General features: G+C 35.4%; 1 protein-coding gene across 6 annotated transcripts in view; it reads left to right on the plus strand.

The window, feature by feature from the left end:
- Window positions 1-26,127, plus strand: part of NAV3 (neuron navigator 3) — a 618,166-nt gene that overhangs the window by 399,747 nt on the left and 192,292 nt on the right. For all 6 annotated transcript variants that reach the window (XM_017513855.1, XM_017513856.1, XM_017513857.1 and 3 more), the window contains 2 exons: window positions 1,388-1,527; window positions 12,984-14,010. In XM_017513855.1, the coding sequence (XP_017369344.1) occupies window positions 1,388-1,527; window positions 12,984-14,010 (1,167 nt within the window). The remainder of the gene's footprint in view (window positions 1-1,387; window positions 1,528-12,983; window positions 14,011-26,127) is intronic.

Here is a 26,127-nt window from a genome sequence, read left to right on the forward strand (position 1 = left end):
AAAAAAAAAAAAGATGTCAATATTAGTTCTTAATTTCTAATTTTTAATTTATAGATTAAGTGTACCTATATAATATATATTAGCATTATAAAATCAAAATCTAATAATTGCACATTTTTGGCACAATTCATGACATAATTGATCATTGAAATTTTAATGTGAAAATTGCTTAACAGTGAAATGAATGATCCAAACTGTTGTTTAATTATAGTTCATATAAACCAACAGTAAGTTATAACCTCCAGTCAAACCACCTCTAATTATAGGATAGTCTGTTTATATTTATATTTCCTCGTGTCCTATCCTTCATACACAAAAAGTAGTTAAAGCTCTTGTCACTACGTGTAAGCATGTTTTAAATTATCATCCAGCTAACAGTGATTTTCTTCTGAGATCTGCATCCATTCTTGTCATATCTCGTCTGTGATGAGTTGGCCAAACTTGTGAGATAACCAGCTATGTCTGGATGCTTATTTCTGGCAAGTAAATGAAGGACGTTTTTGTTTTTGTTTTCTATTGCCCAGGTTGGAGTGTAGTGGCACAATCTCCGTTCACTGCAACCTCCGCCTGGCAGATTCAAGCAATTCTCTTGCCTCCACCTCTTCAGTAGCTGCGCTACAAGCACATGCTACCACACCCGGCTAATTTTTGTATTTTTAGTACAGACGGGGGTTTTACCGTGTTAGGAAGGTCTCTATCTCCTGAACTCATGACCCTCCCACCTCGGTCTCCCAAAGTGCTGGGATTATAGGTGTGAGCCGCTGCACCTGGCCAAAAGAGGTTTTTTTTTGTGAGGCAGACCCGTCAAATATAACTTATTTGACCATGGTACCACGGCACCATGTTTTCATTAGTGTAGCTAACTAACTTAGGTATTCAGTGAGCATTAGCTATTCCCTCTTGTTCAGTAATGCCTTTTGTGATTAATATCCAAGCAAACCTACTACATAACTACCTACAATAAAAACAAATGCCTTATACATTGAAAAGAACAACAACTGAAATAGATGATTAATATGCTGAGAACATAAAGCTAAGTGTTATTGTTTCCTTTACATTTTACATAATTGTTACAGTACTTTTAAGGCAAACTTTTATTCCTCAGGGATAGGGTGAATATGACTTTTTTTTAGTTAAGGTTATTTTAATTATTCTACATTATTACAATTTTGGGGGGACATGTTTATTGAAAAGCAAACAAGATTTTTCTGAAGATCTCCAACATAGTGCTTAGCTATTTGTCACTTCTATTGCCTTTTTCTGTTAAATAGATTTTATAACATTATATATTGTGAATTTCTGACGTACATGTCCCTACTCAGCACCTCCTGCTCCTTACCTTTTTGTAATGTACAATAATGATGTAATTTTTCTTATACTATTTCAGGCTTCCAGGGCCCTCTAGGGTACCCGCTGCGGGAAGCAGCAGCAAAGGCCAAGGAGCCTCTAATTTAAACAGGAGAAGTCAGAGCTTTAACAGCATTGACAAAAACAAGCCTCCAAATTATGCAAATGGAAACGAAAAAGGTAAGTGTTTGTTACGTCATTATGACACAAGTCTAACATGAGTCTTGTGAATTACATTCTAAATCTAATATCTAAGCAGGGTAACAGCTTTGGGCCTAGAGGTGTTATCAGTGGAGTTTCTTTGTTTCTTACCTGCCCCCTCCTGACTACCAGCTTGCTTATCTGAAGAACATTTTAAACAAATAAACTCATTTGTTTTCAAGTAGTTATATATGCAACTGTAAAAACTGTTTCTCAAAAATAGGTCCTTCCAAATTCATGTAAATCACATTTTCTTATGCCTTTTTATGTTTTTGAAAATGTATCCTGAAATCATAAGACCACATTGAATTTATCTGAATCCTTAGCTTCAGTTAAGGTAAGAGCTTTAAGTGTTTTTTGGCAGTTAAGGTTGGAACATCGAAAGTGGAAACATAATTATGGTAGGTTTTTATCTTTGCAAGCAGCAGATCCCAGAGATACTATAAGTTTTCATATATAAAAAGGTAAATTATTCATATTTGTTTTCGTTTCTTGAAATAGTGCATAACATAAATATCAAATCACAAAATCAAGGACATTAAGTGGGAGTGTGTTAAAGGCATATCATAAATGAACTGTATACCACATAGTCCTCTGTGATGTGCAAAGTGGGCATTTAAACAGGTGCTGATCTGATGCTTGTCACCGTGTATCAGAGAGGACGGGGCAAAGTATTTGTAATTTACACCTCAATCATGAGGAAATGAAGAACTTGTGCTGTTATAAATAGGATGGCTGTGTGAGGAACTAGGGTGTTCTGCTGGATTTTGAGGAAATATTTTCAGATCAAAAGAACTTCAGACTTTTCTTCAGAGTGTTGGGCTCTGCAAGGAAAAACACATGAAATTAAAAAGTGGCACAAATGTTTAGTTTGTAGAACATTTGGCAAATTGGGATTGAATAATTCAACCATGTGGGAACATTTTTGCTCAAAATAGATAAATGCAAATTGTTTCATATAGGCAAATGATTAGACAACTTCCTCTTACTCAAATGTGAATGGACAGATGTGATCTAGAAGTTAGTAACACACTGTTCTGTGAAAATGTTCCCCTCTGCCTAAAGCAAAAGTGGACAGACTAAAATTCTGAGAGCAGAGCAGTGTGTGTTAAAATTGCAATATCCTGAGCTCTTGAGTTAAATGGAAAATGAAAAACAAAAGTGTATATTTGGAAGTTAGGAATATTGTCTTTAAAATGAAGTTTTAGATTTAAGATCACAAGAAATATTCCTGAAGACCTATACTCCCCCCCTGAGGCTAAGGGATATGACAGTCCCTCATCAGAAAAAAAAAAAAAAAAAAAAAAAAAAAAAAAAAAAGCCAAATGCCCTCATTTCCTGACTTTTCTGGAAAGTAGTATAAAAATTCAGGCTAATATTTCCTGTATTTGCTGGAAATTTCTGGGGTAAGCTAATTGGCTTAGAAATAAAGATGTGTTAATTGGACTGCCAAAGTGTCCAATTAAGCAATACCATACACCATTATTAATATTCTTGCAATAAATTACTAATAATGTTTGTGAAGAGACTTAGAAATGCATTAGATGAACTTACACTTTTAATCATAATTTATCTGGACTTTTCTGTAATGTGGAAATACTTTCTTTAACTTATTTCTGGCATCTAAAAGTAAAAATCCGATGATAGACAAGCATTAATATTTTTCCCTGACCACTCAATTCATACATACCTTCCCGACCTGTGCTTAGAAACTAGTGCAAAATTAGAAAATAGCAATATTGATCATCACCACAAGGTGGAGACAGATACCATGTAACATGCAGTCTGCTCATAGAAAGCACATTTCCTTAGAGTTTTTAGATGATATAATAAAGACATTTAAAATTTGTCTTATATGCAATATGAAAATTGCTATTAAATGTGGAGTTAAAACTTTATGTCAATGCATTCAATACCAATGTTTGTAAATTACTCTTTATATCATGCTATATTTCTAAAATATTATCTTAAATTACAAGAGCAAACTAGATAACATATTACATATAAAACAGTTTATAATTTATGCTGTATTGAAATGGTACATCTTTTGATATGAAGATTTCTAATTCTAAAATAATTTTTATAAAAGTATACAAATCCATCTTCTGATGAGTTGATCTCTATCACAAACTAGTTTGCATATATAACTGGGGTGTGACCAAGCAAGATGAAATTTAAGAACTTTTAATAGTTATGGGATTATGTTGATAGAATTCAGAAGGTACTAACTTGAATATTCTTATTCTAATTGCTTTTTCCTTTTTAGTTATTAAAAATCAGAATATTTAAATTAATAATTTAAGATATTTTATTTGCAGGATTAACCAAATTATCTGTGATGTGTCCCCCAAATGCTTTTAAGTGGAAATATACTTTACACATTCTTTAACAAGTCTGAGGTCATGAGTTACATAAATTGATTCAGGAATCTATAGAATCTGTAATACATAGTTTTATTCACAATTAAAATGATTTCACTTCTATATTAAAAAAAACAAATTGTTGAAGCACAGTGGCTTTTCATATGTATGATTTGTAAAACAAATTAGCTTTTTTAAGGTGATATGACACTTAAGGAAATCAGTAGAGAATTACAAACTGCACTTCAAAAGATACATCTAATATTTTAATAGTAATGACATTTGAAAAAATAGTGTGCTCATTTTACAATTTCATTAAATGAATTAAAATATCAGTGCATATTATAGTCGGTTATCACTGGCAGAGAGGGCTGAAATAGAAATGTTACAATGGAATGCAATGCCGTCTGAGCATTCTGTTGAAGTGGCACGTGGAAACAAATTTCTCAGCAGAAGTGGGGAAACAGAGACAGCATCATTTGTAAAGCATATCTTTTGGGGGTCCTTCACCTTCTTCTCCTGATGATCTGCCATTCAGAAATTGACGATGAATAGTACACTCTGACACCAGCATTTGTCAATTTGCCCAGCAATGTATGAGAGTATTCTAGACAGATATATGTTCTGAAGAAAACCAAATACCTATTAACTGGAAATCAAATCTTGTAGAAAATATTCCATGGTTCATTTGAACATATAATTTGCATGCCTGAAGCAAGTTACCTTAAGAAATCATTCTCATTTCATAAAATTTGTATTAAAGAATCTAAAAATGCAAAATACCTTCATATTATTAGGAATTTATCCATAACTTTATTTGATATCGAGTTTCTGAATTGTGATCTATAAACATCAATCATTTGACCGAGTTCCTTAGTGGAGAGGTATTTTAACATGTTGCTAAGAAACATGTCCCAGCACCAGACAGGATACTATCTACCACCTTTTTTGCCATTTCTCACATGTGATTCTTATATTGTACCTGTTTACTCACTGAACAGGGCTCCCTTCTCTTTGTCTAGATTCTAATCAAATATCTTCTGGTGTGAGAGCTTTTGCTTTTATTTACACACAGTATTAATAAGATAGATGCCAAGGATTTAGCCACATTTTAATTCAATATTATACAGCTATCAGAGTTAATGAGAATTATATATTAGTCATTAAATTTGGGCAGCTTACTCAGCTACAACGTGGATGTCTGGCTCTTAAACACTTTTTTTTAATTACTCTGAAATTACAATGAAGTCAAAGAACTAAGCTGTTTTCAAGCCAATGCAAATGTGCTTTAGTTATTATATTGCTTTACTGGTGATTTAATTGTGCTTTATTAATATTTATATAAGCCTAAAATACATTGTCAACATCATAGTTTCAGGGATCTTAGGGTTCTTTCCATGAGTTACCATATCTAGGTGCATATATATAAATACATGTAGTATCTATCCATCTGTCTATATCCATGTATATATCAAGTGATAAGACTAAATATACTTGGGCATATGTGTTGTTTGTTTATGCATACATGCACACCTATTGAGGTTTCCACAAAGTATATATGCCTGTACATAAATTACATACTGGCTGGTGGGTGAAAGTAAGCTTTTCTAAATTGCACAACTCTCCACAGAGCGGCACTCTAATATTGCAAATTGTACACTGTAAGCATATACAGAATGAACAGCTCTTCCAGAATCCCTATAAAACACCATCCCATGTTTCTGTTGAATTGCTATCAAATTGGTGACTGAGGCCATACACAAGCGATTATTTATGTAAAGCAGTGTGGTGAGTTGCATGAGGAACCACTTAATACCAAGACATATTTAGATTTGAATGCCACTTTCTTCGACTTAATTTTTTTAAGTATTTTGGTATGTTATTGCCAAATTAAAGTCTAAATTATTTATCAAAGTAAGTGGCATAGCCACATTGCTTAATCATTTTCCTCTTTCCACCATGATCTGTGAAGCTTAAAGTATCCTATATTCAGCAGGGACCATCTATATCACTGAGCACAATGCCTGCCATGCAGGAAATACTTTAAAAACGAATGGTGGCTGGGCGCGGTGGCTCACACCTGTAATCCCAGCACTTTGGGAGGCCAAGGCGGGCGGATCATAAGGTCAAGAGATCAAGACCATCCTGGCCAACATGGTGAAACCTCGTCTCTACTAAAAATACAAAACAATTAGCTGGGTGTCGTGGCGCGTGCCTGTAGTCCCAGCTACTCGGGAGGCTGAGGCAGGAGAATTGCTTGAACCAGGAGGCGGAGGTTGCTGTGAGCCGAGGTTGCACCACTGCACTCCAGCCTGGCTCCTGGTGATGGATTGAGACTCAAAAAACAAAAAACAAAAAACAAAACGAATGGTGCTTTAGTCATCATATTTGTTGTCACTTCATATATTTCAGAGTTGAAAGCTAATTTGCTTATCAAAGCAACATACTATTCAGTGAGGAAAAAGAGATAAGCAGATTAACAACCATTTCTATGTCCTTTCTCAGACTAATAGCACTCTTGGTAATGTGGTGCTAACTCTACAGCTAACTGAGGTTCCAGAAAGAAATGTCCCAATCTAAACTTTCCATATGCCTGCTGTGGCTGCCACATTTACATCAATGTGTTAATTTTAGAACTAGGTTGGCATTGTTCTCAAATCATCAATATTATTTATTGGCAAGATAACCAGACATTAGTTCTGTGAATTTAGATGTTTGGCAAGCGTGAACTAATATCTATTCTCACATCAATGCAGAGGAACGGGTGCAAGTATGGTGCTAAAGAAGATGGTATATAGCACCTGAATAAAGTGTCTTGTGTGATGTTCCCCCATCTATATTCTGCTCACCGACGAAGAAGACAAACAAGGAGTTACCCAATTAACTTGACTGTGTGACAAATGTGCCTTGCTAGGGAGCCATTTCAGCAGATTTCCTGGCATGCAGTAAGCCTGTGGAAAGAAGAGGGTGAAAATCTTCCAAATTTTTGAGTCAGATAAAAATGAGTTTCAGTTTTGAAATTCATACACATAGCAAACCTTTGCTATGTGTATGATTGGAGACAAATTATCTTTATCTTTCTAAGATTTCATTTCCTCATTTTTAACAAGAGATACCATAAGTATATTGTAGGTTATTATGGGCTTAAATGAGATCCCATGTATGAAGTACTTATAAAGTACTTGGAATCAAGTAAGCAGTAGAGGAATAATATTATTTGGTTACGGTGGAATTGCCAATGGTGAATGTAGATGAGGTATAAGAAGAGAAGGCAGAGGAGAGGGAGTGGAAGAAAATTGTTATTTGGGGACCATACATAACAGGTAAGGCTATAAGCAGAGGTAGCCCATAAAATGCAAGGTACAAATCCATTTCTGGAATGCCTTTAATTATGTGCATTAGAAATCTGTTATTTTCTCCATTCTGAGATTCATTCATGGTCAGAAGTTGAGTTATCAACATTCAGAAATATGGCATTGAGACCAGGCTACTTATTACTGAATATATAAATGGCAAAGATTTTAATTTGTGACCACATTTACTCTGTAGAAACTACAGGTGCTGCCATTTCAGCTGCTGTTGTGCAATCCTTACTGTGAGGCATCCAGAGAGACTCTTATTATTCTAGTGCCTTCCTGATGTATGACAACCTATGATTTGCCCTCTTAATGAAATCTGAAGCACCTCATTGCCTCTATATAGGGACAGGCTGTGGAAAGATTTAGAGCAGAGCTTCGGGAAGTGTGTTTACTCGCCTGAGAATGATTTTACAGCTGCTGTTGTGACCCTTACTGTGAGTTGGATGTGAATGTCATAACTCAGAGTCCCTATTGTTTCATTTTTGGGTGCAGTGATGTTGAAATTCCTCTTCTGTACCTGAACTGCTATAGCAGTCTGTCTAGATAATGTCCTCAACTTGTTTCTCTTATCTAAGAAAAGAGCACCTGCTCTTATTTTTCTTGTTCATCAGCCACTTAAAAAAGCATCCTGACTGGTTCTTTTCTACCCTCTCCACTCAACCCCACCAAAGCTCCCAGGCACACTCTTACTTCTTAACTTAGTTGCAGATGCACAGAATATACACACTAAGTATGTGGCCAAAAAGATGAGAAAAAATGACATTAGGAAAACCTGATGTGTTTGTTTTGGTTTTAGAGATTATTTGAAGCAAACTGCTAAATATCCAGGTGAACTTGAGCTGGCCAAAGTTCTGAAAGTTCAGTGAAAAATGTTAATCCTGCATAGCTATGAAACAGTAAATTAATTTAGCAATTTGGGGGAACTGTCATAAGAAACAGCCCTTTAAAACTAAAAAGGCCAACAGTTTTCAGAATTTGTGAGTCTGTTAAACCCTTGCTACTCTAATATGATTTTTGTGTGAGCAGCACCAGCATCATCCAGAAGATAGTTTGCAAAACAGAAACCTTGGGGCCAACTGCAGACTTGCTGAATCATGATGTGCATTTAACAGGATCCTCAAGTGTTGCACGTGCATATTAAAGTTTTGAGAACAACTGTGTTAACCACTTAGAACGTTTGACAATCTAAGAAAATTATAGAGCTTGGGCTGTAGAGTGACAAAATGTGGGATGAATGCCTATCTCCACCGTCTACTTCTCATTAGATGTCCAAATCACTGAATGAGACTTACCAAGCTCTGTTTTCTACAAATGTGAATTAGGAATATGAGCCCTTCCCACTTCACTGGGCTGTTGTGAAATAATGCAGTTGTTAAAGAACCTTCAATAAAATGTCAATTAGCATAATTATATTTGTAATAGTTATTAATATATTCATTATAGAATACAAAACATCACAAATAACTTTTTGTTGAGGCAGAGTCTTTCTCACCAGGTTGGAGGGCAGAAATTAAATCTCAGCTCACTGCAACGTCTGCTTCCTGGGTTTAAGCAATTCTCATGCCTCAGCCTCCCGCATAGCTAGGAGTAAAGGTGTGCACCACCATGCCTAGCTAATTTTTGTATTTTCTGTAGAGATATGGTTTTGTCATGTTGGCCCGGCTGGTCTCAAGCGATCAATCCAACTTGGCCTCCCAAAGTGCTGGGATTATAGGTGCAAGCCATCATGCCCAGCCGCAAATGACTTTTAAGATCAATGTAAGTAAGGATGATTTCAGTCAGATGTTGTCATGTTCTGCTTAACAATACGTCCAGCAGAATAGGCTTTGAATTTGGGGACTATGTTTATCTCCAACTGTGTGTTCATATATATATATATATATATATATATATATGTGTGTGTGTGTGTGTGTGTGTGTGTATACACACATATAATTTTATATATATATAATTTTTAAATGTTAGAAAAAGAATAAATTTTTATATAGCTCCCTAAAAGCACGTGTAAATGTTTCCCCTGGCTCAAAAGCCTGTAAATCTCCCTCATACCACCTGTATCGATCTTATTCTGCAGCCCTCTGGGAGCCCTTACAACTCTTATCTTCTCTACCATTTTTTTGCCACATGACACTCACCTGACATTTAATATATACAGTGTCATTTATCTTTTATGAGTCTATTTCTCTCCTTCCTACAAGATTATAAGGTGTCCTGGAATGTCTTGTATAGAATAGTCACCCAGTAAATATTAACTGATGATGTGCTTAGAATAATGTTAATTTTCCTATAAATAGGAGAAAAGTATCCATATATGTTCAACAAAAATCAGCAAACAGTATCTCCACTGTAGGAAGTGCACATGTATGTACACAGTTCATTGAATTTGAGAAAATTCATTTTGTTCGGAGGAGAAATTCTTAGTTTCTAATTGAATCTGGGTAACTGAGAAACAAAGTTCACCTAATAAAATTCTATTCAAGGCATTAATTGGACAATTACTATTTTCTATGTTTCTATATTCAAGGGAATGTTGTAATTGATAAACCAATGAACTTACCCTTCTGCATTTGAAGAATAGTATGATATACTGGTTGATAGGATTAACTTACAATTCAAGCAAAGTTCGGTGCTCAATTGTATAACCTTGGCCAGATGACTTAACCTTTTTGTGCCTCAGTTTTTTTATTCATAAAATAGGGGAAGTAATAGAAACTTCATACTATTGTTGGGAGGATTAATTGAGTTAATATATGTGAAACATTTCAGTGCCTGGCATGTAGCAGGTGCAATATACATGATATAAAAGAGAATAATACAGGGATGGTCTTTGTTTTCATGGAATTCACAGTACTGTGGCGGTAATAGGCAGTTACAGTAGAGTGATTATGATGATAATAGAGGGAATGGTAAGCTACAGGAGAGAGTAGAAGAGCCACCTAATTTAGGCTTGATGTTATGAGGTTCAGATTTTGGTGTGGGAGTAATTTTTTCCCTCTGAGGAAGTAAGGTCACAGCTGACACTGATGAAAAGGTGCTCTACCTACAGGTAGTCAGTGTACTCTATCTGCTACCAAGAATCATTTAAATTATGAGGAAATGTTATTAGTCTCTGAAAGGGACTGTTGGTGAAATAATCTTGAAATTACTTGTAGTCATAACATAGATAGTAAGCAAAATATTGGAACACAGTCACAGAAAGTGAATGTATTTGAGTAATTGAAAGCTTTCAAGCTTGTTGGATTGGTCTTGGATCAGTCAATATATTCATTGTTTTTTAGAACACCTTGGTGTTTGTGTATGAATCTAATGAATTTTCATAAATATTCCAAACAGCACAAATAGACTTTACATGAATATTTTTAAAAGATCAATTTCTTATTATATGCTTAGAATTTATACCATATAAGCATTTCAATGTTTCAGTGAATGGCAAGATTGAAATACAGAATATATAGGTAGGGTCTTTTATTATATTATTACTATTAGTCTTTGCTAATTGATTGAGGAATTGCAGAGCAATAGTAAGAATTAGCAGTCATTGTTAGTCTACCAATTTGTTTAAGAAAATGTAATATAAATGTATTTGTGTGGAATATTTTATTGTTAAAATCAGTTTCAAATATCAACTGTGTTATTTTAGGCACACTTAGTTTTTTTTAGAAAAGTCTAGCACACAAAAATTCATGTAACCATTTGACCTCTTTTCTACCTCTAACTTCTTTGTTATTTCCTTCTGTTGTATGTAAATTTCTTTTTTTGAAAAATGAGTTAAGACTAGTATTCTGTACCAATTGATTACATATGGTTTATCATGTGATCTCTCTTTTTTGAAGAAGACATTTAAAAATAAAAGCATTGTAGTTTAATATTTATAGGTGTTTAATAAAATGGAATGAGCTCCAATTCCTGGATATTATTAAGATGATATCTTTATATAACATTTCATTAAGCATTCCATGAAAAACAGATTTGCATGTTTTTTCAATATCTATATCTTAACAATATAACTTAAATATCTATTTCAATCATCCCCTCATCCTCAAAAACTGAGAATGAAAGAGGGAGGCACTTATGGTTGATTAAACTTAAGATAAATATAACTTGACCAGAATTACACTGTTACCAAATTTGGTACACATTTGGATGGAGGTCTTTTAATTCTAAGCTCAGTTCTTTTTTATTCTATACTATGCTGTAGCATACGTCCTTTAATTTAGTTTTTTGTTCTTAAAAATAAGACTGTAATCAAGCATTAATTAGTACTAGAGCAGCCATATAAAGATTCGCATCATAATGTGACTTCCAAGTGGAATGTAAGCAAACACTAGTGCCTTGTAAAATACTTATATGACAAATAGGTTTATTTTCCTATAACTCCTAAAAAGTCGCTGATTTCCTACTAGAACTTAGTTTATTCTGATCATTATGGGAAGCTATAGGTGTGCTGGTTAAGAGCAGAGTCTCTGAAATCAGTTCAAATCCATGCTGTCTGACCATGAACAGGTTATTCTCTCTTTGCCTCAATTGATTTATCTGTCAAATGGGGATAATAATATTAGTAAGAACCTTGTAGGATTATTATAAAGATAAATAGATATAGATTGCTCAGTAGATTACCTGATCTATAGAAGCATAAATTTCAATAATATCCAAATTAAAATTAAATTAATAAAAACCTAAATTATTATATATAAGCATATTTAATCAGAAAAGAATTACCTAAATAATTAGCTAAATATACAGTAGCTTAAGGCACTTTTCAATATTCATTGTACAACATATTTTTATAGGGCAAGGTGGAATATCCATTTACTGGTATGGGCTACAATGGTGGTTGAAGAAGAACATAAAGAATTGCTTAGAAGAGGGATAGTGTTTTATTCATCTTTAGATATCTGTGACTAGCAAATTTATTTGGGGACAGGTAATTTCCAAGGGGAAAATAAAGCTCATTCCCCACCCCCACCCCCAGAATCAATACCTCTCAAACACTCTGCATTTTTTTTTTTGTACTTTGGGTTCTGGGGTACATGTGCACATCCTGCATCCTGCAGGATTGTTGCATAGGTGCACACATGCCATGGTGGTTTGCTGTCTCCATCCCCACTTCCCATCACCTACATCAGGCATTTCTCCCAGTGTTATCCCTCCGCATCCTCCCTATCCCCCACTGTCCCTTCCCTCCACTCCCCTCCACCTCCCCCACCTAGCCCTGTGAGTGTTGTTCCCTACCTTGTGCCCAAGTGTTCTCATTGTTCATCACCTGCCTATAAGTGAAAACCTGCAGTGTTTGGTTTTCTGTTCTGTGTCAGTTTGCTGAGAATGATGGTTTCTAAATCCATCCATGTCTCTACAAAGGATGTGAACTCATCGTTTTTTTATGGCTGCATAGTGTTCCGTGGTATATATGTGCCACATTTTCTTTGCCCATTCTATCATTGATGGGCATTTGGGTTGGTTCCAGGTCGTTGCTATTGTAAACAGTGCCACAACAAACATATGTGTGCATGTGTCTTTATAATAGAACGATTTATAATCCTTTGGGTTTTTTTAAAATATGGTAAAAAAATTCACCTCAGAGAAGTGGTAGATGCCACATGTCTCTTTTCAGTTCAGAGAAGAGAGAATTCTATGCATCAATAGTTTGGAAATTCTCAATTGCAATATAAATGATGATTAATCACCTTTTTTTTTTTTTCCTCTAAACAATGTCCAGATTCCTCCAAAGGACCTCAATCATCTTCAGGTGTAAATGGTAACATGCAGCCTCCGGGTACTGCTGGGCAGCCCCCTGCCTCTGCCATCCCTTCTCCAAGTGCCAGCAAGCCCTGGCGCAGCAAGTCCATGAATGTCAAACACAGCGCCACCTCCACCATGCTGACTGTGAAGCAGTCAAGTCCAGCCACCTCACCCACACCATCTTCAGACAGACTGAAGCCACCTGTCTCAGAAGGGGTCAAAACTGCTCCCTCAGGACAGAAATCAATGCTTGAGAAATTCAAGCTAGTCAATGCCCGGACTGCTTTACGCCCCCCACAGCCTCCCAGTTCAGGACCTGGTGATGGTGGGAAGGATGACGATGCCTTTTCTGAATCTGGTGAAATGGAAGGTTTTAACAGTGGCCTGAATAGTGGCGGCTCAACAAATAGCAGTCCCAAAGTGTCACCTAAGTTAGCCCCTCCAAAAGCTGGAAGCAAAAATCTCAGCAATAAAAAGTCTTTGCTACAGCCAAAGGAAAAAGAAGAAAAGAACAGGGACAAAAATAAAGTTTGCACTGAAAAAACCGTCAAGGAAGAGAAAGATCAGGTGACTGAGATGGCTCCAAAAAAGACCTCCAAAATTGCAAGCTTGATCCCCAAGGGCAGCAAGACGACGGCAGCCAAAAAGGAAAGCTTAATTCCATCTTCCAGTGGGATTCCAAAGCCAGGTTCTAAAGTGCCAACAGCAAAGCAAACCATTTCACCTGGCAGCACAGCAAGCAAAGAGTCTGAGAAATTCAGGACTACCAAGGGGAGCCCTTCCCAGTCTTTACCTAAGCATACAACCATGGAGAAAGCAAGTGCATCTAGCTGCCCTGCTCCTTTGGAAGGAAGGGAAGCTGGCCAAGCGTCTGCTTCTGGCTCCTGTTCTGTGACAGCGGCACAAAGCAGTGGGCAGAGCACAGGCAATGGTGCTGTCCAACTCCCTCAGCAGCAGCAACACAGCCACCCGAATACTGCGACAGTGGCACCATTCATTTACAGGTAAGGTGGCCTCTGCTGATCCACAGCTATAAATATATTTACAGGCCTACGTACTCAGAGTGTAATAAGGAAGGCTGGTGAAGTGGCGCTTTATGTTGTCATTTTGGAACAAAATTTCATGCTAAAGATAAGGCCCAGAATTTAATGTGGCATCTTAGTCTGGAAAAAACTTCCAATAGTATCTAGTCTTACTCTGTCTCTCTTACTCTCTCAGAAATTGAGACCTTCCAAAATTAAATTACTTGTTTTCAAAAGCCAGGAAGAAACCAAATGCCACGACTTTCTCTTGTATTTATTCATATTGTTGCTACTATTCTACTGCTTCTGTTACTAGTAGCAGTCTTTTAAAATAATTCTCACTTTTACAGAATTTACAGGTATTTTTGTAGTCATCATAAAATATACTGTAATGGTTAAAGAAGCAGCCTCTGAAATGATAAAGCTATGGATTTCATTCTTAGTTCTGCCACTTTTCAGCTGTAAGACATTAGACAAGTTACTTAACATTCTTTGATCTCATTGTCTCCAATTCTCAAGTAGGAACCATGCACTACTTTGTAGAGCTGAGATTATTAACAGAGGTCGTGCATGTAACATGTTTACTGTATATTCTGATGTATTTCTTATGTTCTTCAAATGTTATTTATAAGGTGTTACTTTCTCAAGGTAAATTTTATATTAATTTCCCACAGCAAAACGTAGGTTTCTAGGTAAAGGGATTACTTATATAATTTGAATATTTGTATTTTACTTGTGTTTATTTTTTACATTTTGTTTATTATTTATTTTACTTTGCAATTTTATAGGTGTTGAAATGCACAATCTGAAAATTTTAAGGTGGGACATGGTGGCTCATGCCTGTAATTGCCAGCACTTTAGGAGGTTGAGGCAGGTGGATAACAAGGTCAGGAGTTCGAGAACAGCATGGCCAACATGGTGAAAGCCATCTCTACTAAAAATAAAACAATTAGCCAGGTGTGGTGATGGACACCTGTAATCTCAGCTACTTGGGAGGCTGAGGCAGGAGAATCACTCGAACTCAAGAGGCAGAGAGCCGAGATTGTTCCATTGTACTCTAGCCTGGGCAACAGTAAGACTGTCTCAAAAAAGAAAAAAAAAAATTAATGCATTTTTAATGTATTTAAAATTATGCATCCCACTACCCAATCTGTAAAGACAGAGCACTTTGCCCATTGTTCTGTGATTCATTTTAATTGGTCAGAGATATGTCAGTCACGGTTGTGTCCCCACTTTATTCACTGTCTGGTTAACAAGGAGATGGCCTGAGGAGCAATAATATCTGCTTTGTGCCTCCTTCAGGCAGGCTGTTATTTTAACTACAGAAAGAAATAGGAAGTAGGACCCACTATAATGAAGAAAGGCTCAACACTATATAGTTTAAAAATTTATGAGATTTATTAATTATAAATGTTTTTTAAATAAAGCAATTGATTATACTAGTTTATTTTTTCTTTAGTGAAAAACCTAAGTGCTTTTTTTCTGAGGTTTTTATACATTTAGCAAAACAAAATTATTATAATTATTACATTTAAGGTTTTGGAACATTACAATTGAATGTTGCTATTCTGACTTCAGTAGTACTAATTCATTTAAAATATTTGTATTTGGATCAGATGGGAGTCTGCAGCTCCTTCTGACTCCAGGGTCCCTATCTGACAAAGCAGAATTTAAGATGTCAAAATCATGATCTACATTTCAAAAATGTGAGAAAAAAATCATGAGGTTTTAAATATGTCATACTCAGCACCCTTGTGGATTTCAAATATATTCTGTAAAAACATCAATCATATAAAAAATCACAAGTGAATTTCATAGGAAAGTGTAAATCTAGAGCTGCTAATTTAGTAAGCTTCTTTCTATAAGTAGCAACAAGCTTTTAAAAAAATTGTTTGCAATAAAATATCCAGTGGATACAAATTTAGTGATTTCCATTTGAAAATATAACTTTTAAGTATCAAAAAGAGGAAGCAGCTCAGCAGAACAGCTTAAAAGTTACAGTGTAGATCCGCTGTATGACTCTAATTGAGTTCTCCACCCTCTTTGAGTTTCTGTTTGACCTCTTTAACAAGAAGATTATAAAAGTGAGGCAATGTAGCCTCACTTTTTAAAGTAAAACTGTCTCATAAAATTTCACATTGTAGTCTATACGTAAAGTAAATAGCTAAGAAAAGAGATGATAGGGAGGCTGAGGCTGGAGGAGAATTGCTTGAACCCAAGAGGCAGAGGTTTCAGTGAGCCAAGATTGTGCTGTTGCACTCCAGCCTGGGCAACAAGAGCAAAACTCTGTCTCAAAAAAAGAAAAATAAAGAAAGAAAAAAAGAAAAGAAGTGATAGAATATGTTTTACTCTACCATTATTCAGAAACAGCATCATGTGGTGGTTGAGACAATGGCCCCTGGAGCCATGTTGAGTGGGTGAGAATCTCAATGCCACCACTGATTAGTCATGTTACTTTGGGTCGTATATTTCAAGATTGTGAACCACCATTTCCTAATCTGTAAAGCAGGTATAATAACAGTAGAAGCTACCTCATTAAGCTGTTTTGAAGATTGAGTTGATATTTATCTGCAGAACAGTATGTGCCACATAACAGCCTTCTCTAAACTTTACTTTCTAATCCTATGAAGTATGATTGATAAAGGATACCTACTTTAATTTGTTGCAGTGAAGATTAAAGAAAATAATCCCATGTAAAATTGTTAGAAGATAACCAGATTTTGAGTGAATTATATTGTCAGTAATTAATTTTATTATCAACAACATAAGGTAGTTAAAAATAAATAAAACCATGGCTGGCATGGTGGCTCATGCCTGTAATCCCAGCACTTGGGAAGATGCCTTGAGGCCAGGAGTTTGAGACCAGCCTGTACACCATAGTAAGACCCTGTTTCTACAATCAATCAATAAATAATGTAACACTGTCTCATAAAATTTCACATTGTAGTCTATATATAAGGTAATATTCATTCAAAGTTTTAAAATTAATGCAGAACGTTTTTACAAACAATAATGTAAATCCTCAAAGGGCAGAGTGGGTTATCATTCATTCCTTTCAGTTTTCAGTGAAAGATACTTGTTTATAGAGTCATAACATTTGGATTATGTAACCTTTGATGCCTTTCTGACTTTCACTGTTCTATCACCATGTAAGAATCCCTCCTATAAAATCTCTGGCAATTATTTTTGGAGTTGCTAAACATTTGATGAGATAATATTATGAATTTACTGTTTTATATTGGTATTATCACTTATTGAATGGTTGCTTAGTGAAAGTCTTTGTGTCACAAAATGTATGTGAATTTTCTCATTTAAACTTCATCATCAACTCGTAAGAAATAATATTATCCCCCATTTTCCAAGTAGAGATTTCAAGTCAGAATAGTAATAATCTCTTAAGATCACAAAGCTAGTAGAAATTTGCTTTGCTTATCAGTTCTATCTACGTGAACTGACAAATAAGATGTATTGTTACTAGGAAACTTCTGGTTAGGAAAATGCCAATAGTACACTTGCAAAATTCTCAATCAGAACTCATTTATAATTGAAAGTGGTTATTTGCCATTAACTAGTATAAATTATATAAATGTGTATATATATATATATATATGATATGTAAAGATAATTAAATAACTTTTATATAATGGGAAGATTGATGGCTGATAGTGATTTTTTTTCTCAGCTCAATTCTAGGTTAATACTTTCCCCTGCTGAGACTCTAATATATATGCTTCATAATAGTCTTTGTTGCAAACTGAATGTACAGAGTTCTACATATACAATGTAGATTCTGGAAGTTAATAGAATTCATATTAGCCTAACTTCCTATCTAATGCAAATTACTCTATATAAAGATTCAGTAACTCAATTATCTCTACAGAATGATAAAGTAGTTTTGAATTTGTTGTTATTCTTATTCCTTTAACAAATTGATATAACTATGACAAAAAGTTGAGAATTTAAAAAAATATTTTATTTCAGTTTAAGAAGTTCCCAATAACTAGAGCTATCTGAAATTGGAATAGGCTGCTTTTTATAGTGTTAAAGTGACCATCAGAAGCACATAAAAAGTGGTAAAGTGACCAGTTATTATAGTTTAGGCAAAGAGAAATTACGCATACTTTTACATTTATGTACTCATCACTATTCTACAAATACTGTGTAACAGAAGATACAAAGATTAAAAAATAATAATCTCTGCCCTCTGGAGCACAATCTACCAAGGATAAAAGAATAATATCATCAAAAATATAAAACCATTACTGTTATGGAAGTGTATGCAACATGAAGAATTAATGTAAAAAAAAGAGCGTTGTTGACAAATCTGACAAAATGAAGTTAACTAATGCATCACAAAGAAGCCAAGATATGGGTGAGGCATAAATTTTGTCACATGGAAGGAAGAATGTTGTGCTATCATCCAAATTTGATATTCTACAATTTTATAATCTGGGCATGATGGGAAAAATAATAGGTAAATTGTGAGTTGCTTTGCAAATACTGGAACTACTATAGGCACTACAGGTTAGGATTTGTAATTATATGTATGAGAGACTGTATTAGTACATTTTCACACTGCTGTAAAGAAATACCAAGACTGGATAATTTATAAAGAAAAGAGGTTTAATTGACTCAGTTCTGCATGGCTGAGGAGGCCTCCGGAAACTAACAATCAAGGTGGAAGGCAAAGGGGAAGCAAGATAAGTCTTGCATGGCAGCAGGCGAGAAGGAGAGGATGGGGGAAACTGCCACACACTTAGAAAGCATCAGATCTCATGAGAATTCACTCACTATCAGGAGAACAGCATGGAGGAAACTGCCCCCATGATCCAATCACCTCCCACCAGGTCCCTCCCTCTACACGTGGGGATTAAAATCAGATTACAATTTGAGATGAGATTTGTGTGGGGACACAGAGCCAAGCCATATCAGAGACTAAAGAAGGAGGAAATAAAGGAAATAATTTGGATTTTGTTTTTCTCTTTCAGTGACCCCTTCTCCATACATCACATATCCAGCTAGTCCTCCTAACCCTTCTTCTAAAACATACCCTCAATCAGGTTTTCTTTCCATTTCCAGCACTTGTCTCCTGGTCCAAGCATTACCACCAATTCTCACCTAGTTTCCAATGCGTCTCCCAGCTTCCACCCTGGGCTCCTTACAGTAAGAGCCTTCACACAGCTGGCACTCTGGCCATCTAAAAGCATAAATCATATATCTTATTGTAATTAATGAAGCCATCTATTAGATTTCAATTACATTTAAAAAATAAAACTCAAACATTGCACCGTGACCTTTGAGGTTCTAAGTAATCTAGTACCCTGTTCATGATTGATCCCCACAGCTATACGCAGTCCCCATTTCTCCCAGTACATTGTATCTCAGCCTTCGTCCTCTTTCTCAAAAAACCACCCTATCTTGCTTTAGAACATATCTTTGACATATGTGTTTATTTATGCCTGTAACAACTGTCTTCTAGATCACTGCAGGCCTGTCTTGTTATTAGAACTCTGCTGATCCCCAACCATCTCTAACCATCTAATCCAGGGGGATATGTATTATGGCCCTTGTCAGAATTCTGTTTCATCATCCTCTTGTATTTTCTTTATACAGTTTATTATCATCTGTTCTTTTTTGGTTTACTCATTGGCTAGTGTGATTTCAGCCACCTCCTACTGTAATATAAGCTCATCAAAATTGAGTCCTGTCTTTCTTATTTAGTAGCAGAATTGCCCAGGACTCAGTCTACCCATAGTAGATATCAAATACAAATTGTTGCATGAAACACTGTCACTGTGTGTTAGAATCACTTGCTATAGAAGAATTTTAAAACCTGCCAAAAATGTACACTGGCACAAAAAGATATTCTGAAGTCTCTCACTTCCTATAAATGGGAGGGTTTAACTGAAATATAAACAGCTTTAAAATAGTTAAAGAATGGAACAGTATCGTCTCTTCAGCATAGTCATTCACTTATTTTTTATCTTCTTTCAACAACTACCTACTAAATATCTCTTATGCATGAGGCATCAAGGATTGAGTGAAAAAATCATACATCTTATGTCATTTTCTTTTTATCATCCACAATGTAATAAACAAGAGGCAGGCTCAAAGGGAACTATAAAATGCAGCTGGAAGTGTAAAGTTCCTCAGGAGTGAACTAGATTTGTTATTCTGAGGTTTCAAAAATGTGGAAAATTACTTTTAGCAGTTGGAATCAGGAAAAGTGGCACCTGAACTGAGTCCAGAAAGATAAGTAGGATTTGGTAATGCAGAGATGAGGGGGATAGGGAGGGAAACATAAGGCTGAAGGAACCACATAAACAAGGTCAATACAAGATATGCAGGGTGGTCAGCAAATGGATCAGTTTCTTCACACACTGAAGACTGATTGGAGCCTGGTTGTAGTTGAAATTATTGAATGTCAGAAATTGGACTTTATGTATATATATTTGTGTGTGTATACATATGTGCATGCATGCAATAAACATGTGTAGAAAGCATCATCAGAAATTTACTCTTTCTTCAGTATGTAAAATGGATTGTTTGTGGGAGAGGTCAGAGTAGAATGAACATGGTTAAATATATAAATGACGGAGCAATTTACTGAATTTAGGTAGGTTCGTGAAGTCTCAAAGGAGGTTCCCGTTATTGGAAATAAAGAAGAGAAAGGAGAACAGCAAGGTTTTTCCATTCTGTTTTTTTAAAACTTCTTTTTTATTGTTCCTCTTCTTTCTTGCTGTCCACTCTGAGCTCTATTATTTGAACCTGTTTTTCTTGCCTGGGCTTCAAAAAACGCTATCATACATCCTCTGACTTTCAAAAAATACCTCCCCTTTTTCCCACATGCCATTTTTCTTCCATTGCTTTTGCATGCATTACATCACAGCTATATTCTACATGCTTCCAAGGATATGTGAAATAAAATAGTACAGTAATTGGATAATTATGGAGAAAAGAGAGACCTGTGTGTTTTTCCTAAACCTGTCTCTTTAGAAGCCTCCAACAAAGTTTTAAAATAATGGTTACCCACATTTATAACATTCTGTTTTGAAGCCTACATTGTTTCTTTTCTGACCATTTGTAGTAAATGCCAAGAAAACAATGCATTGGACATAAAGCAAACATGTAGAGGCAAAGAGAGCAGAAACAGGGGTTTGAGCAGTTCTCAAAAAAGAAAAAATACCTATCCCTTAGATAAGGCGAGGCACAATTCATAAGGAGAAAAATATCATGCTTCTTAAGCCCATTAAATAAACATAAGCAGAGACCCTCTATACACACTTGACTAAAATTAGGTCAAGAAAATCTCAATTTAGAGTTTTTTTCCTCCTTTTGATATAATATACTGTATTTTACATGACCACATCATGGATTCTCAGAAGATATTTTTATTATAAAATATTTTCATGAGACTACAGATTTGCCTAGGATGTGATAGAGAAATTGACATTTTAATATACTATTTTCCAAAAGGCAAAGAATGCAAAACATTCGTTTTGAAAATGCTTACTCACAAGCTTTTAAGGTTGGCTTATTTGTTGAGCCAGTACAATGAGGAGGAAGAGGAACTGTGAGTTTACAAAGATTGAAATGTGGAGACTTTACCATCATTCAGGTAATGCTTTTGTAAGCCCTGAAGCTACTTCTACGTAATATACTACAGTAGTGGTTTTATGTGAACTGGGCATAATTGGCTAATAGTTAAAACTAAAGCTTATTGAATGCTTGGCTTGCAAGTTTGTCTTTTGCTAGGTTTGATATCTTACGTATCTGCACGTCAGGTAGTGGTTTACGTTTCCTCATACTGCAGTATTTTTAAGATGGAATATGGACATACTGCTAGAAGAGGTACTTTTGTGTAGAACACTACCATGAGTTGGCATTTTCCCAGCAGAGAGGTTTACAAACTACTTTTTCTGTGCTTGATTACAAGGTTCCTGGCAAGATTGCTTAACAAAGCCATTGTTGTTTCTTTTCTTGATGTTTTATGTTTTTGGAAACAGTTTTAATCTTACAGATAATTCGCAAGAATTGTGCAAAAAACTCTCATGTACAATACTCTGAGAGCACTCAGAGAACTTACTCCAGTTTTACCAAGTTTCATCAAAGATGATCACTTTTAGTAATTCAGGATAAATGTTGCATCCAGTTGACGCGTCTTCATAATATCCTTCAATCTGGAACAATTGTTTAGCCTTTCCCTGAACAATTGTTTAGCCATATGTTGATGGCTAGGCATGATATTGATACGTTGATGGCTAGGCATTTTTTGTTTGTTTGTTTTTGAGAGGGAGTCTCGCTCTGTCACCTAGGCTGGAGTGCAGTGACATTATCTCAGCTCCCTGCAACCTCCGCCTCCTAGGTTCAAGTGATTCTTCTGCCTCAGCCTCCTGAGTAGCTAGAACTATAGGGGCGCACCACCATGCCAGCTATTTTTTGTATTTTTAGAAGGGATGGGGTTTCACCATATTGGCCAGGCTGGTCTCAAACTCCTGACCTCATGATCTGCCCACCTTAGCCTCTCAAAGTGCTGGGATTACAGGTGTAATAGCTAGGAATTTTATATAATGTTTCTAATTTGGGTCTGTCTTATAATTCCTCATATTAGATACATATTATATGTATTTTTTGTCTGGAGTGTCATCAAAATGATGTTGTGTTTTTCCCGTTACATTTCATTGGGTGTTTCATGATATGAATATCAATATCTTCCATTTTGGTGGTGTTGAATTTGATTGCTTAAGATAATATCTGCCATGGTTTTATATTCTAAAGTGAATTTGTCTCTAGTTGTATGTAAATGTATTTTTGTGGGAAGATATTTTGAGACTGAGTGTAAAATTTCAACTTTTTATCTACTTTCACATATAAGTTTTAGCATACATTGAGCTTTCTTGCCTGAATTAATGATGTGCTGTTGTAGACGGCCACTGGTTTTCTAATTCCATCCTGTCTCCTGCATTTGCTCTATGGCATTCTGCTTTATGTGGGTGGGGATATTGGGGAGGGATAACATTAGGAGAAATACCTAGTGTAGGTGACAGAGGAATGGAGGCAGCAAACCACCATGGCATGTGTACACCTATGTAACAATCCTGCAAGATCTGCACATGTACCCCAGAACTTAAAGTAAAATAAAAAGAAAAAGGAAAAAAGAAAGAGATATATTTTCTCCCCATGATCTATTGAAATTGTATGCACGAATAGATTTCTACTGTATTTGTTATAATTCATTGCTATTACAACTTACTTTGGTGCTTAATTTTTCAAGATTTGGTCACTGGGAGCAGCTTCAAGCTTGCCATGTCTCCTTTCAATATGCCCTATTAGTCATTGAGAATTTTCTTTCTTTATGGCTCAAGGTGTTTTAGTCTCATCTTGTACATTCCCTAACTTGGCTTTAAATCCTATTCTTTTATTTAAAAAGCTCATTTTTTTTTTATAGAGAGTGATATTAGAAACCAAGATCTCATTGCTCCTAGGTTTCCTTAGTGGTCCAAACCAAGAAATATATGTGTGTATATACACACACATACATACATACATATTTAATCATTATTTATTTTAATATTATGTTTATAATTTATTATAACTCAACATAATTATTCACATATACACACATTCATAATACCTCCAATTCTATATCAACATCAAAGAGTTTATTTTTCTTTCCATACTTGTGCCTCCTTTTGTCACCCACGAGAAACCTGGCTCGCATTATTCTCAATATGTTTTCTTATTTGGTCAACTCCCTCGAATTGAACAAATCTTCCATCCACATTAGACTTCTGTTCACCCCAACATTTTCCCAGCCTTGGCCCTGGCTGTCACCTGTCTGCCTCTTCAGAATGAAGGAAATAGGAAAGCACACACATTACTGGTTTTTGAAAGATATGTGCTTTTCTTTCCTTTTTGTTGGGTTTATGAACAGGAATTACAATACAATTAGTTAATGTTTCTGACTCAAATTATTTCTACTTGTGTCTACATTTGTGACCCTATCTATATCAAGATGAATACATGGGAGAAATATTTCTTGACTATAAATCAATATGCAAACACTCATATTTATGGCATTAAAAATTAAAGGTTTGGTAGTGTCTAGGTTTTATTATTGAGTTCCTTTTAGTGATCAGTACATAAAGAACAACAATTAGGTTAGACCAGTAGGTATATCACATTCAAAGACGGAATGACTAAGCTGTCTGTAGTTAAGGGAATCTCAAATGCAATGAAATACTTAGGTCAGAGGCATTTTGGTGGAGTTAAACTGTAGTGTAGTAGTTAATAGATCAACATTCACATGCAGCCAGGTTCAAGTACTGGTTAAGCCTCTATCAGATTGTTACCTAGGGCAAGTTATTTGACCTCTTTGCACACCAGTCAGGGCGACAGAATGAGACCCTATCTCAAAAAGTAAATAAATAAATTAACTCTAGGTAAAGTGTTTTTACAATGTTATATCATGTAGTTTCAGTGGGTACTCATAGCATGATGACCATTTGTAAATGCAGAGTAAGATTGTCTACATAGGACCATGTTGCTGAAGATTTTAAGGGAATATTATGATACCTATTTTTTCTTTTTCCAATTAATATGAAGCGAATGCATTATCAGTTTATGCGGAAACAGTGAATGATGCCACTGCAATATTCACTATATCTGTCAAAATGTACTTTCTGATTAGAGAACACTCTTGATTCTGAAGTCTTTATAAATTGTTTCATGAATCAACTCAAATGTTTTTATTTTACTGGTACAAAGTATGCATAAAAATAGAGGGTATGTTGTGAGTCTTCAGATATTTAACTGAATTTCTTTGATCATTTCTATGAAAGCTACATCTTTACCAGTTGGCATTGATTGCTCCTCTATAAACTGGAATTAAAATCTAATTTTGATGTAACTAATTATGAAGTGAAAATACTAGAGAAATAAATGGCTTGTAACATTAGTGGATATTTCTGGTCACATTTACATGTGACTATATACCAAGGATGACATCTAAGTCCTTTTTATAATGATGCGAAGTTTACCTTCACCATGTTCCTCTCATTGATCAATCTTTTTCCATATTAATGCCAATGTAGATCACTCATATAGTGAAGTTGATGGAAAATACAACAGAGAAATTAAATAAGAGTCTCCTGTGACTTAAACTAAAAGACAAAAAAGAGTGAATCAGCCAAAAATATGCACTGCCACATTAATAAAGATTTTTAAAAGGCTTCCAAGACATGACTGAGCTGTCACAAGTAGGAATACATGTTTTTTTTAAAAGCATGTCTTAGACAGGGGAGTGGGAACTTAACCAATGGAATTAAGTATAAAGTCTTACATACTGAGGAAGATAGCCACAAGTCAGCTCCTGAGGAAATTTTTTTAACAGCTGTTTGCTTTTAGTAAAACAAAAACTATACTGCTAAAATTCATTCCGAATTTTCTTTTACTCCAGATTTTCTTAGAGGGAGATAGAATGTTTTTATTTGTTTTTATTATTATTATACTTAAAGTTATAAGATACATGTGCAGAACGTGCAAGTTTGTTACATAGGTATATACATACCATGGTGGTTTGCTGCACCCATCAACCCATGATCTACATTAGGCATTTCTCCTAATGCTACCCCTCCCCTAGCCCCCTGCCCCTCGACAAGGCCCAGTGTGTGATGTTCCCTTCCCTGCATCCATGGGTTCTCATTGTTCAACTCCCACATACAAGTGAGAACATGCGGTGTTTGGTTTTCTATTCTTGTGTCATTTTGCTGAGAATGATAGTTTCCAGCTTCATCTATGTCCCTGCCATGCCATTCTTTTTTATGGCTACATACTATTCCATGGTATATATGTACCACATCTTCTTTATCCAGTCTGTCATTGATGAGCATTTGGGTTGGTTCCATGTCTTTCCTACTGTGAACAGTGCTGCAATACACATACATGTTCATATGTCTTTATAGTAGAATGATTTATAATTCTTTGGGTATATACCCAGTAATAGAATTGCTGGGTCAAATGGTATTTCTGGTTCTAGATCCTTGAGGAATCGCCACACTGTCTTCCACAATGGTTGAACTAATTTATACTCCCACAGCA

This window comes from Cebus imitator, unplaced genomic scaffold, assembly GCF_001604975.1.
Source record: "Cebus imitator isolate Cc_AM_T3 unplaced genomic scaffold, Cebus_imitator-1.0 Scaffold507, whole genome shotgun sequence".
Lineage (NCBI taxonomy): Eukaryota > Metazoa > Chordata > Mammalia > Primates > Cebidae > Cebus > Cebus imitator.